General features: G+C 38.7%; 1 protein-coding gene across 1 annotated transcript in view; it reads right to left on the bottom strand.

The window, feature by feature from the left end:
• Positions 1-15656, bottom strand: part of MYO3A (myosin IIIA) — a 122795-nt gene that overhangs the window by 80934 nt on the left and 26205 nt on the right. Inside the window, exons 4-5 of the mRNA XM_014945894.1 lie at positions 2729-2833; positions 2187-2286 (exon numbers count right to left, since the gene is read on the bottom strand). Of these exons, the coding sequence (XP_014801380.1) occupies positions 2187-2286; positions 2729-2833 (205 nt within the window). The remainder of the gene's footprint in view (positions 1-2186; positions 2287-2728; positions 2834-15656) is intronic.

Genomic DNA, 15656 nt, shown 5'->3' on the forward strand with positions numbered 1-15656 from the left:
TGGAAAGTCAGTACTGCTGTGCAAGAAAGGACCACTGTCTGTGCTCCCCTCTCCACAATGGAAAAAGCTGTGTGCATGCTAGAAAGGGCTGTGTGATTATTTGGATTGGTTTTGGTTTTCATTTGGCCCCACGTAATAAGGGGTTCAACCAAACCCAAAAACTTTGCTTTCACTAAGTATATATTGGGAGAAAAGGAGATTGTGGCTTTGTGTCCATCTCATTCTGTAGCCAGCAGATTCATAGGCTTATACAGTAGAAACACGGCCATGAGTTTCAGTCCCTGATCCAATAAATGTTTATGTACAACAGCCTGTAGCAGTGTCAACTCACATTCCTGGCTAAAATATACTCATGAAATCTGATTAATGTGGACTTAAATCCTCTTTAGTAGAAGACACAAATCTCCCAAATCCTAGCAAAATACCTTAAACATCAGCCTGAAGAGTGAATGGTATGTCTTCCTTGATTTCATGAAGACTGTATACATTTTTCCCATTTGAAACTACTTGTTATTGGCTTCAGTTTGGTTTTGGGGGAAAAAAAGAAAAAGGAAGAGAAAATTTCTATCTTTTCCTAAGTTAAGGTGCAGTTCCTATATTCCTTTGAGAGGAAGGACTGCAGATATTATAGCCCCTCTTCAATCCACATAAATGTGCACGCATGTATGTTTGTTTCTTGTGCACTTTCCCATCTGCGCTTTGGCATCACAATTTTTCCCACAAGATTTTAAGATTATTTTTCAATTACAGCCTTAGCAGTAGATTGCAGTAACTGGGGAATAAAGAATTCAAGTCCTCATCCCTACAGCTTGTATGTTTTGACATCTGCATAAGCAAATTAATTTTCAGAAGCATTGATCCTCTACAGCTCTAATTGCCTTCAGCACCTTAAAAAATTATTATCCACAACATATTAAAAACCTGTGGGCAAAAATATTGATTTTGCCTTGCATTAAACTTCCAGACTAGCAGAAAATACAAGTAAGTGTATGGCAGATTGTTTAGGAAGTCTGAAGGCTTTTCAACTGAAGATTTTAGCTGAGGAATAAAATAATGAATATAAACACATTAATTTTAAGACGAATTAGTAACCCTAATAGTTGTAGGGTTTTTGTGTGTGAAGTAATGAGAGTTGCATAAATACTGTCTGCTAGCAGGAAGACACTACAATAATGGGATTTAAAGTTCCATGAGTAATTAAAACAATTGTTATGTATCAATTGAATACATCTCATTAACAAAATAGGAAGGTAAAGGAAAAATTAAGATTTTCCATATGCATAATAGAATCGTGATATTTTCAATTGGCTACTACACTGCGAGTAGTGACTGGCAAATTGAATTTAAACATGAAAATACAGTGTCCTACCAGAGGATAATCATTCATAAAAACCACCATTGCAAATTTTCAACCCGCCTTAACTAAAACAACTGTCAAAACACTTTTAAGACAAATCACTGTGGTATGGCTAATAACTATCGGGTTGCATCCACTTACCTGTGTCTCTGCTTTTGCCTTCTGGTGGTAAAACCAGATGACAGCATTCAAGAATCACTTTAGACCTAACAGACCCTCTCCATTTAATGCCAAGTCTTAGGTTTAGATTTGCCAAAAGTAATCTGATAAGTCTTCCCAGACTTTGGAAAGTGGGGATTACCCATGTAATATCTCCCCCTCTAGTGCCTTCAGGTAATATCTCTTTTTGTTTCAAGTCAAACTAATGAGTATATGTGACAGAGTTAGAGGTCTCCCATTCTTCTTTCATATACAACATGAAGCTTTTGCCTGTCAGTCCCTAATTTCACTGATCAAGTGCATGGTCCTAGAGGAACTAAACACCAACCTTAATTTGTACCCTATTAACTTGCTTTGCCACTTCTCTTAACTGTGTTGCCCTAAAGCATTTGGCACTTACACCACATTATAACTTTTACTCGTTGCCACGCTATCTAAACAGCACTAGCAAAATGGCTGGAAAACAAAGTTGTAAAAACACCGAGTCTGTGAATACTTTATTTCTATCAAGCTAAAAAGTAACTTTGGTTATCCAAGTGATTTTTAATGAAAAACTTCAAATATTAATGAGACGTTAATATAATCCATCTTTTCTGACTTGTTTCCTCTATTTTTTTTCCATGCTTCAGATGTACACCACCAGTTGTATATATAAGTAAACATAACATACCAAAATCCACAAGCTTGACTCCTCCTTCAGTGGTCAAAAGGATATTATTTCCCTTAATATCACGGTGGATAGTTTTGTTTTCATGCAAATGCTGAAGTCCCTGGAATGTGAGATATAAACATGAACTTTTTACTAACAGCTCTATTCTCTGTATTACATTTGCAGAAACAAAAAGGTAGCAGAAAAGTACAAAAAAACTTAAAACACGTTTTCTTTTTTAATCCAAAACCACAGAGTTGTCATTCTTACTGGAAAAACGTTTGGCACACTAGAAGGAATAGATATTTTTTATTGACACTTTGGGAGGTGCAAGCGTTGCCAGTGTTAATTAAAGTATTGTCACATCCTTTCCCAGGACAAGATTTCAGTATGTTGGTGCTGAAATGGGTCAAGGGAGGTGATTCTCCCCCTCTACTCTGCTCTGGTGAGACCCCACCTGGAGCACTGCTATAGCATAAGATAGTGAGCCATGATCTTAATTCATTCAAATAGAAACATATGAGCTGAATATTGACTGTCCTTTCCCTGTGAGCTTATCTTACCATCAGAGCTTCGCGTAAAATGTAAGCAATTATAAGTTCATTCATCCTTTCTCCTCTCTTCAGAAATCCTTTCACAAGATCAGTCACAGATCCACCATTGCACAGCTGCAAAACATCAGGGGAATATAAAAAGGAATTAGGAAGTGTTGGAGTAGCCACCTGGTTTTAGTTTTCAGTAGTTTTCCTATTTGTAGCCAAATGAGTTCCTATTAAACTAGCAAACCACAACTTTGTCCCTATGTCTACCATTTATACAAACAACACACACAGCACTTTTGCCAATTTTTTTCACTACTTTCTGCATTTAACACAAGTACAGCAGTCTATATCTTTGTTTTCCTATAGACAGGATTGCTTTTCACTGAAACAGAAGCAGCACATAGTGCAATAGATTCACTGTAAAGGCCTGTTCTGTGGGGCAGACTAATTGCTTCTTATATTCATCACGTGCAACTCACCAGCAACGCAAATTATTGCAGCATCAATTCTCAGGTACAAAGGCTACGTACAACATGAAATGGATTTAAGGCAGCAGAAGACAAGCAGCAGAGAAATTCCCACAACAAGAAAATTTTCCAAGGTGAAAGTGTCCTCTTTGCCAAGCAGCACTTAATTCCTAGTGTAGAGGGATGGTATACACAAGCAGTGAGCATCATGGAAGATGATGAAAGCCACATGGAAAGAAAGGTCTCATCTCCCACTGAAACAAAGTGGGCCACAGGTGTAAGACTAATTATAGCCCTTGTAGCATCAGCCCAGTCAGCTTTTTCTTTGAGATGCAGAACCACAATCTACTCTGGACAACCCTTTCTCCTGTCTAAACTCCAGTTAGACTCCCACAAACCCCTGTCCTGTCCTGTTTAGACCTGCAATATTTCATATGTTCATTTCTATCACTTACAATTTTTCCACAGGAAGAAGCACCAATGTAACTTTCGTGACTAACTGTAGCAGTTACACACCTGCAAAGATGAAACTGGTACCTCAGCCCCTGAACTATCCATAAAGCACCTAACAATACTCATTGATTGAAGAGCCACTGCCTCGGTAAAGGAGTAGCTGCTTACAATTTATTTCACTGTTTTTTTGGAAGTTTTATACTGTATCATCCATACCATTTCATATGAAAATAAATACCCACATAAGACATTTTACCAATGCAGCACAAAACAGTAATTCCTTTTGACTACAGATTTTGAAGTCTATTCAAATCCAGGGCATAATTTATCAACAAAACATTTCAACGGCAGAACTCCACACATCAGATACTATTGTATATGATATTTTTAATCTGTTCTTCTATACCTCTACATTTTTTCTGTGCTGCAATTACAAAAAGACTTGCACCTTACATTATAAAATGTTTTATAGCCCTTTGTACCCAAACACAACAATAATTTTCTGACTGGCTTTGGAACCCCTGGGTTGCACTGAGCTTGCACCACATGAGCACCTACACAAAAAACATTCCATACACAAGTCTTGTTTCAAGATGCATCCCCCCATCAGGTCAGTGAAGGCTCCGCTCTGATAGGTGCTGAGCTCTATGGCAACAATCTTGGAACTCACTTAATCTCACCCTTACTTCAGTTGGACAACATGCATGCTTAGAGAAGGAAGAACTCATATGCTTAAATGATGAGATTAAGTGCTTTGCTGGATCAGGGTCAGATTCCCAAGCAGGACTTAATTTACTGTCTTTAGCCACGTCGGTCTGCCTTCTCCACTGACTTTTTCTAATTACCTGTATTTTACAATGACATTATCTCTTCAGGGTCTCTAATATTTTAACTTTGCCACATCGCTGACATGTTTAACCAAACCAAATGGATGATGACAATTCAGGGTAATTTAATGCACTTACATTTCAGGGCACTGAAACAGTCTCACAAGTGACAAACCAATTGTGAAATAAATTACACATGTGGTATTTTCAAACTGTTTTTCTTCATTACCTAGTATTGAAATTTTGCTTCTTATAGATGTATCTTATTCTGGTTTTGTTACAATCCTGGATATTTGTTAGTCTTTCTATTTAAGGTAAAGAAAATTAATCCAGAAAGGAACATATTCTTTTTGTAGGTGGGAGAAGGAAGAAACTATACCTCACAAATCACCTTCTTCAATGTTTAGGCAGTGAAGCCAAGATTGAATTTATTTGCCTGTGTCAGCAACATTAATTTTCACTTCATCAGAAATGTTGCTTTAAGAAATTTTTCTACCCCCTCATTAGATAGAAAGCCTCATTACAAGATAAATATCTGCACTGTCAGATAAAAACTTATCTAAAATATCTGGTAAAGTAAGGCACTAAAACTGTGATTATTTTAGACCAAACCAAAACAAGTTTTCTTTTGCTACTTCTGTCTCAAAGAGTTGTACTTTTGCTTACATCTGACAATTTGTGTTTTTCTGAGACCACCAGTATAGGAAGAAGAGAGGGAAAAGGGCTAGGTATTAGAATGCAAGCAGCTATAAGGAGAAAAAAGGATTATTGGAATACAACTACAATTACAAAAGGAGCTTATGGCAGACACGTATGTGTGTGCTCTGAGTTGCGTGGGGCGGGAGGAGGGGAACGATGACGACAACGATGACACAGGTTAGTATTAATCTTGTTCTATTTTTCTACAGGCCAAACAAGTCCTCATAGGTAAAACATTGCATTCGGTCTCACTTCCTATTTCTACTGTCTTATTTGTTGCAGGTGAAGCTGCCACATGTCCCTGTAAACATGCACATAACTAAAGTTCAAATGATGATTCTTTCTTCTGACTCAGACTATCAAATTGCATGTCTGTTCAACACAAGCTTATCATAAACATGTCAAAAGGTCCCTCTTGTAATGAGTCAGACTCTTTTCTTCCCTTTCAAAAGAAGAAGCTACAGAAAACTTGATACTCCGGTCCAATGCAGTGCTGGACCATGCTTGCTTGGGAATCTGAATGGACAGGGAGATCCTTGGGGATGTTAACCAGGATCTAGTCCATGACATAAAATCTTAGAGGGGAAAAGAACCACAAACCATTAAAAAAAATAAATTTCAAAAAATCACATTTTCTCAACTCATACATTCCTTCAATGAAAGATCATGGGATAAACATTACTACAGACTGGAAGTTTCCTGGGGTGTTGCTAAATATTGCAGTTTATAATTATAATCTCTGCTGTTTCTTAGCAGCATGCTGTCCACAGTAAAACTTGTGTAGCCTCTTATCAAAGTTCCTGTGTTTGAGTTAAGCTAACTGTAATACTTGGATGACAAGAAATCATGAAGACAACAGAGATAACTTTTTTTTAAAAGATCTTTCTAGTTTCCAGGGAAGCATCTAGAGAAGAGAGGTGCTGGTAGCTATTACTTTGTTCCAAGCATTGTGAAATCACATGGCCAAACAGTTAATTAGTCTGTGTCGTGACTCCACATCAGTCAGCACAATCTCCTCAGAATACCTTGATGAAGGGCACTATAAGCAGAAAACAAGCAGTGCACGCAGAACTCGGGACACAAGACATACAGCAGAAGCTACGTGTCTATCCGAGCTGTGCCACAGGGCTGCTTCCTACCCTAAGGGTCACAGTAACTCCCCACATGCAATTGTCCTCCAACTTGTTATGAAACATGGGCTCCTCTGGGAGGAGAGAGTAATAATTCTGATTCTCTCCCCAACACGCTCAAAAACACACATATGCACACGTTCTCTGCAGCGTACACAGACACATTTCTTGTGATTCATATCACAAGAAACCAGTAATCCCAGAAGGAAAACTGGGTATGGGAGAAGCGGTGGTGGTGTCTGTCAGCTCAGGTTTGGCAGCACAACAGCAGAAGATGTAAACTGAATGGAGTTTCTCAGTTTGGTTCTCAGATACCACACAATCTAGTATGTGAAATGCATGCAAAAACAAAGCCCTTCAGTCTGAACTGGTTTTAGGAAGTCCCCAAAGGCTGCATTTTCCCAAGGAAGGATAGAAATCCCCTTTTAAGCTTTGAATAAATTTAATTTAAAGAGAGAGGCTCTTATAAATGTCCAGCCTATGATAAACAGTAAGGAAAGATATTAATGATCCTCCCACAAGGACGTTATTTAGAAATGCCATCTTGATAACTTTGTACATGAGCAATTTTCATCAATTTAATGTTAGTCACTTCTATTGTTCCCTTGTGATTTACAGGTATTTTTTTTTTTTTTACCAGCAGTATTTTCAGTGTCTACACTGATAGAATGTAAATGTTACCTCCAAATAAAAGGAGGGGGGTAAATTGAACCCTTTGGGATATCTAAAAGGAGTTTGAGAAGACAGAGACAGACACTTCCTAGAGGCACACAGCAAAGGATGAGAGGCAACAATCCCCAGCTACAAGACAGTAGATTTCTACTGGACATAAAGGAAAAATTTTCCCACTGGGAGCAGTTAAGCACTGGAACAGATTACCCAGCAAGTCTGTGTTATCTCCAACCCTGGTGATATTTAAAACGTGAATGGAAAAGACTCTGTGCAAGCCTGTAACATTGCAGTTAATCATCTTTGAACAGGGGGCTGGACCCCTGGACTTCCAAAGGTCCCTTTCAAGCTATAATTTTCTATTATTCATAATACTTGGATTTTAAAATATTCAGTTCCTAGTTTGCATTTTTAGACAGCAGAAACAGGGGGAAAGGACTAGGGGAATCTTGCATACTCAGACCAAAGGGAAGAATAATTTAATAGAAGGCTTGATCCACGTGAAAACCTGACTGAAAGGGCTGTAGCTCTGATGGCCATACACAGCTGCATCAGAAGACGTGCTTAAGACTCTTCTACAGTGCTAGTGAAGGACTCCTCCCTTATGATTTTCTTGATTTTCTGGCACTCAAAAGGGAAAGGCTTGTATTGGGATAACATACAGTCCTCCACCCGCCCATCTGCCACAACCCTGTGCTACTGTAATTGAGCTATTAGTATGCAAAGCTATCTTCAGAAATAGATTTATAAAATAGCATGATCCTAACACATGAAATGTCAGTTAAAATTGCCATCACATCACAGTCATGCAGGTGTTCTTTGTATGTCTTACTCACTCTTCATCTCACCCAGCTGATACACATCTCTCTCGTCAGCTCAATTCTGATGCCCAATGAGTAAGGATTCAGTATCACCTTCGCTTTGAAGAAAACACTGTTGCACTTTTGTTAGGGCTATTATAGCCTTTAATCATCCAACTGCTCCTGATTTATGCATCTGTACTAAGCTGTCAGGTAACATTTGCTTACATCCTGCAGTTGTCAAGGTGCTTTCATCTTATTTCAGTACCTCGGATGCAAATAGCGGGGCAACTACAATTACTGCCTTCCCTACCTTCACAGGCTGCACAGACATAAATGACTGGGTGGCACATCACATATGCACAACTTAGGGATAGTTATGAAAAAGTCGCATTGTCCAACCTTGCTTTAATGTTATCACACATAAGAATGCTAAAAGCATCTCGGGCACTAATCTGTATTTTTTTCTTTTTTAGAATAGATCAATAATCTGACCTGTTCTACTGACCATGCACTACAACAGCACTGCCAGCCTCTTAACTGACTGTACCTTCCTTTTAGTACTGACAGCTGTAAGAACAGAAGATTTTGATTTGTTGCTGCTTTGTTGTCATAAAACTACAGAACATAGGAGTAAAAGGGACTTCACGACATCATTTACTCCACTGCATTTGCACTGTGTAGACATCTGGTACTTTCAGGTGATTCTTGACAGATACTTGTCCAACCTACTCCTACAAAATTCCCACTGAGGGAGATTCCAATCTTTTTAAGTAGCCTGTTCCTGTGTTTCACTCATCTGAGAAAGCATTTTTCCTACTATTCAACCATTTCCAATTATTCTTTGCTTCCAATAAAACTGCTTTATTTTTGCCCTTCCCTCCAGTCGTCTTTGAAAATAAATTATCATTATTCTGGATTTAAAATCATCTCTGTCATACTAATGTCACAATATGTCATTTTTCTCTTTTCTAGACTGTACAAAGTTAGTTGCTGTAACCTTTTGAAATCATTCATGTTTTCTAAATTTAGACTGCCAGCAATTTGGCACTGATGTTTGTGACACATTTCGCCCCAAAGTGCATACAGCATTCCTTTGGAAGTCTTGTCTTGGCTGGGAAAAGCTGAACAGAACAGAATAATCTTCACTTTGCACAGAATCCCTTCCTGCAGTCCCATTGCCTAATTAGGTATATCCTGTTTCTTCTTCCTACAGACAGCAGTACTTTGCATATGTTTACTGAATTTTTTTCCCATGACTCCAAAAAAATCTCTCTCATAAACACAGCTGTGAATCTGATGCCATTCTCCAACGTGCCTGTAATCCAACTAGGTGTCCACTCCAGACTTTTTATGTGGACTTTGTTTCATCACCACAGTTATTAATGAACAGGAACAGGACAAAAGCAGATGCCCACTTGAGGCTCCGCCAGCCCCAAAGTGAACTACTGATCACTATTCTTTGAGTCCAGTTTTATGAAAATGAGGTCATCTGCTTTATTATGTGAGACTTCTGTATTTCCACATTTTTCTCACAAGAATGTCATATGGAACCATGCCAAATCTGTACAAAAGACATAATCACATCTACAGCCTTCCCCTTACTATACTAGCTATCCTGTTAGAGAAGAGAATGTTATTAGTATGATGTGTTCTGGCCCAATCTAAGTTGGCCACTTTTATCACGTTACTGGGTTCTGGGTATTTCTAAACTGGTTTCTATTAATTTGTTCTAGAATCATTGTGGGTACCAGAATTAAACAGACTGGTCTATATTTCCCTAGGTCATTATTTTTCCTCACTTTGTAAAGACATACATTAAACATTCTTTTATCTCGTTTATCTCTCTTTTTAGTCATGTAAACTTGGCTCATGTGGAGTAGTAAAGACTTTCTGAGCTTATCCTTAAACACCTGTGCCTTAGCTGTGCATTTTTGTTTCTCCTATTTGAAGGCATTCTGAAGCATTAAAAGAAGCAAACCCTGATGCTTTCTTACTCGACTCTTACTGTGCTTTTATCTCTTCTCTGCATCAGCTAATTTGCTATTGTGTATTTAATGTCTTTCAATAATTGCCAGCTATCCTGCTTTCCTTCGTTTTTGCAGTCTTTTTCCTAAGCATAGCTAACTACCAGTTCCCCAAGCTGGGTGAAACATACTCTCCTAAAGCTCATTATCCTTTCCCTGCTGCTCCGCCACCCCTCCTTTTCTCAGGAAAGCGAACAGAATTATTTTGGGGGCTTTTTCACTAACATTTCTTTTCATCTTCAACTTTTCAAAACAGATCTTCTCTAATCAACCTGATACAGCCATTTCCAGACTCACTTTCTTAGCCTTCTGTCTCCAAGATAGGACTTGATGCACTGTCTGTCTCCCAATCCTGGCTATCACAGAGGGTCAGCTATGACCAGATTAACTCCTATGCTCTGTCTACAGTGTGACTTCTTCACAACTATTACTGCCAAAGACCACATTCCAGTGACAGCACCTAACACCGACCACAGATCTACTCAAAGGTCCATGTGAAGACTTAACAGAGAACTACATCAGTTTCTTCAACGGACCAACTGGTTCAACACACAGCTCCTGTCTGCACAAAGTAGTACAAATTTCACCTCAAATGGAAGAAAGACGTGCACTGCGGCTCCTGTTTTTCCTAACAACAGTAGTACAAGATAACCCATAACCAAAAGAAACCATAGCAATGCTCTCTGCTTTTAGGTAAAGTTGATAGCTTTCAACTTAGTGTTAATGAAATGTATCACTGAAATAGACATCTCTCCTGATTTATTTAGCTTCAGTGATCACAAACCATGTGGTATTTATAATTTTGCTCTCTTACATCATCTAGCACCTCCAGGGCTGTGTTAGTCACAGCCTCATGGGTGTTTATTTGTTGCTTCTGATTTCTTCGCTTCTAGTTTGGCTTTTAACTTCTTATTTCCTTTGTCACAAGCATGCACTGATAAGACAGACAGCCAGGGGAAAAGTTTGCCTATTCCATCTTATGCAAGCTGGCCTTCACAGCCTCTTATCTTTCACAGTCAGGACATAAATACTGCTACTTCCCACCATGGCCAAAATGGAAAAGGCCACCTCTATGCCAATATTACATTTTCCAAAATTTCTTCTTTCAAACTCACCATAATTGAATGAAGCCACCAGGCTATACATACACAAGAAGAAATAATCCCCTCAAAGGAGGACTTTTTCTGTTCTGAAACATTTTTAATACTATTTTGTCTCTAACAGTGAAAAAAAGCAAGTAGGTGACACAGCTGTACAAAAGGTTTACTGGGCACAGCCAAGCTGAATTCCCCTGCTAGCTCTTCCTGATGCAAACTTCTTATTTCACCATCCCATAATTCACACTCTTTATGTTATAATACATTTACATCCCCATGAAGTTGCTAATGAAGAAATTAACGGATCATCTCTCCATGTCTTCTCCCAAAAAGAGTATACAACTGAAGTGGTACCAACCTACTATTTGAAATAAAGCTCTGTAAAGTAACTGAGATCTAACATCAAATAATATATTTACAACAGGAATTCTGAAGGAGTTTCAACTATAGCTTCACAGCCTGGTAACAGCGTAACACAGCTGTAATTTTTTAAAAATCAAATAAATGGAAGGATCATTTTGTAAAATCAGAGCTAACCTAGCTAAAAAACTGAAAGGCACTAGTCAGTAAAGAGCCCACGACTTTCTGAGCAAATGGAAGAGGGAGCTTACCAAGACAGAAGATTTTGATTTTCATTATACAGAGGGAGCAATGGTAAAAATAACATTTATAGAGTGCACAACCATGCACTTGGCGAGAGAGAAAAAGCAGGGCCTAAGTTTGGGATGAAGAATATCAAACAGAAGTATTTCCACTGACTGCTGCAAACTTAGCTGAAGCTCTGGAAAACACATAGACTCTCATAAGCAAAGAGGGCAGCCTGTGGTAACAGCAAGCACTTCACAGCTTTTATTGTCTGCTCAGAACCACGCTGCTTTTGTTCACTCTTCACCAATTAGGAAACGTTTCAAAGCACCTTCCCCTTTTGTAGCATCATTTCTATACAATTCAGGGTTCAGACAGTAGTTCCAAGTACTACCATGTCCACCCTACACATAATTCATTGTATGTCTGTGTTCTTACATGAAGACAATAATTTAGTATAATTCACTGTAATTTAAATGACTGCAATAGAAATCTTCCCTATTGAGTTTGAAAGCATGGCTGGGGAAGCACAGATCCGAACAATGGGGCTTGTCTAAAAGCTCCTTTTACAAAAGGAGTGAAGCTGAAGCAGACTCAGCCAAAAGCCAATTCCTGTCATTGTGGGAACGTTGCAGGACAGGTCAGTTTAACTGCTCTAGGAGTCACCTGCCTCTCTCTGCTGACTACAAAAGGAGCTATGGTGACTCTGACTGTCATGGGACCCTAACGCAGCAAGAACATCCCAAAGGACATTCCCAAGGTATTCTCAAAGAGAATTTTGTAACAACCAAAAGGATGCTAAACTCAAAATACCTATTTTTTTTTTCTTTTCTTTTTTCTTCTTTAAGTAAACTACTGGAACAATTAACTCAAGAGTGACTAGATCAGACAGAATTTAAATTAAAGTGCAGTGTAAACCAATCTCTCCCTACGAACTGTGCCTGTGCAAGGCAGTTCCTTCCTGCCAGGGTTTGGTTTCAGCAAAGTCAGCAGCTTTCTGAACTGCAACAAATACTGACATCTTTTCTGGAGCCCAGGAAACGTATTTTTGTCACCACTGACACCTGGCTGTCTGCTCTCTGCACATCCCAGCTCCTCGCTCCTCACTGTACCACTCCTATTCCATAGTCTCCAGCATCCAGACCTCTCTGCCCAACAAACAAGGATGAAGAGACCTCTCTCCCTACAGCTAAGTCCATTTGCTCCAGACACTCCCTTTATAAAGGGACCATACATGTAAACTGAGAACAAACACACCAAAATTACATTGTCTATCACACTTGAATTTAAGTGTTTAACCCTCATCTGAAGCAAAAAGAGACAAGCCTTAGCCCAAGCATTCCTACAAGGACTGCCATCCCCACTAAAGCTAAAGAAGGTTTGGCAATCTGAGATTTAACTATTTAAGCAAACGAGGGGTTTCTGGGGGTTTTTTGTTTTGTTTTTAAATAACCTCACATCTTTAGTAAAGATATGATCAAAAATAAAATGTACAGAAAGCAAAGTGATGTTAAATATTACAAAGTGAGAGGCACAGGCTGGATGGAGCTTTAATTAACCTCATCTAGTGGAAGATGTCCCTGCCCACGGCAGGGGGGTTGGAACTAGATGATCTTTAAGGTCCCTTCCAACCCAAATCATTCTATGATTGATTCTATGATATTTAATTTCATTGTGGAATAGTAAAACTCAGGGTTTTTGCTTTACTCCATGGTAGCAAAAACTGTTAAAGGTTACTCAGAACTGTCTTTTTGTATGTTCAGTATTCTCCAGCAAGATAGGCCACAACATCCTCACCAGCTTTTAAATAGACCTGGACTGTGCAAACCACAATGTAATATGAAATACTCTTTACACAGAGAAATTAAGAGTATTTAATAAAACTTTGAAGCATCGAATGACAGTTGTAGCCACACATCTCTGATCGTGAAAAAACAGGATATAATTCAAGAGTGAAAAATTGCTATAATTGGGAAGCAAAGAGGGACATGTTAGAAATGGGAGAAATCAAGAGTGATTCAGATATGTAATGGATCAAAATATTCAGCCTTGGTCTGAATGGAGCAATTATAACCAAATACATTACTGAAAAATTACCTATATTGAGAAATACAAAAAAGCAATTTTCAATTGTTTAATTTTTCTTCTACATATGTCATTTGGAAATACCTGATAATATTTAGACAAATGACAACTCCCTTCCCTCCACCCCCCATAAAACCCAAATGGACTAGTTATTTTCCGCTATGCTAATTTCCTGAAAGATTATTGTTTTATAGTAAATCTCCCATATCAAAAAGGCGCATATCTGCTTTCTTGTTGTAACTCTTATTATGTATTCCATTATATAGAACAACTTCCACCCAAAGCTTTTTTTAAACTATACAAACTTGCCTTTATTCCCTTAGATGGAAACATATGTGCGTATAGAAACTGCTGTATCTAACAAAAGCATACTGTAAACATGCCAAAGGAAAATCTTAAATAAATTATTCATCTGTACATACCACAAGGTCCTCTATTTCATGTAAAAGAGAAGTAACCAATCTAGCAATGCCTCCAATTTATCTCAGCTAGGCTCACCTCTTTGAAAACCAAAATGAGACTATTTGGTTCTGCTCCTAGGCGTTCCCACAGACTCCTGTGGAACTCACTCCAGCCAGCACTTGTTACTCAGAGACACCTCACAGAAAAATGCATCTCACTGAATTTGGATTTTCCCACCCTAGCCAAAACTATCACAGCAGTAAGAACAACTCCAGTTTCCATACTGCCTCCCATTCCTTACAATTGTATTATTTTTTTTAAGACAAAATCTTTGCTGAAGTGGAGTTCAACAGTTGAAGTCCCAACAGCTTCAATGACACGAAATTGCCTGCTAAAATTTAAATCTCAGTCACTCCCACCATACATCATCCCAAAGGAGATCGCATGATCAGCATCTCCCCAGGCTCTCTGAGCCTTCCTGCAGGCTGCAGGCTCTGAGGCTGCAGATTTTTCAGCCAAATGTCTTCCCACATCAAGAACAAGAATTAGCCGCTTTGCAACACTGACAGCAGCTCCACTCTCCCTCTACCACGCTCCGAGAGGTGCCGTGAAGAGTGATAACACCATTAGCTGAGAGAGGAAAGAGATCAAGCTAATGGAGAGAAAAATGCTTTACTGCTGGCCATCAGGACTCTTAGATGGCGTGGGAAAGCTCAGCAAGAGACAAGGACAGAACTATTGGCCTTGTGTCGAGCTTTTCTTTTCCATGCCCAGCCTGCTTTGGTTGGTTTTTGGTGTTTTATAGCTTCTTGTCTCTTTTCATGTCTTACGTGACCCAGTCTCCCACCTCTCAAACAGCGGAAGCCTTACCCGTGTTAAGCCGCACAACAGCAGCAGAAATATTTGGACAGTAGATCTCTGCATTTCTTTGTGTGTGTGAAGGTAGAAAAGGAATCTGAATTTCATAATACATTGTTATGATTGTTCTGAGCCCAGAGGTTCATATTATGCTTCCAGCTATTTTAGCCTCAATTTTTTAAAAATACCAATACCTAGATCTTGCCTTGGACAGTGGTTGCTCCTCTTTTGTAGCAAACCATACTGCAACCTAGAATTATACTGAAAGTATCTCAACTCCCCAGCTGAAAAAAAAAATAAATCTCCCTTCCCCAATGCAACTGGACCTGCTAAGACTGATATTTCTTTAGATGCACACCAACTCCCCAGCTGAAAAAAAAAATAAAAATTTCCCTTCCCCAATGCAACTGGACCTGCTAAGACTGATATTTCTTTAGATGCACAATTATACTTCACAGATAGGATACTTATATAACAGAGCAGAGGATTTCTTCTTATTAAAAAAGAAGGAAGAAAAAAAAAAAAGGATGCACTTCAGTGAACTACACCATATATTAGAATTACATACAATGTCAAAAAAGCAACATGATCAGAAATTCTTCCATGTATAGTAGGTCACTGAAGGATCCAAAACTATTAGCCACACAAGATTTACGCATTAATTACACTCATTTTTCTCTGACACATAGGTAAATTGTGCTGTCACTGTTCATTTATGAATCCGTGAGGCAAATTTATGCATATTTCATGAATTCTAGAGCTCTCTTTGTGACCAGAGTTAGCATTTGCAAACACCCAGAAGCATCTGATTTGCTAAACTTCTCTCTCCACACACCAGACACACCAGTGC

This window comes from Calidris pugnax, unplaced genomic scaffold (genome assembly GCF_001431845.1).
Source record: "Calidris pugnax isolate Ruff unplaced genomic scaffold, ASM143184v1 scaffold19, whole genome shotgun sequence".
Lineage (NCBI taxonomy): Eukaryota > Metazoa > Chordata > Aves > Charadriiformes > Scolopacidae > Calidris > Calidris pugnax.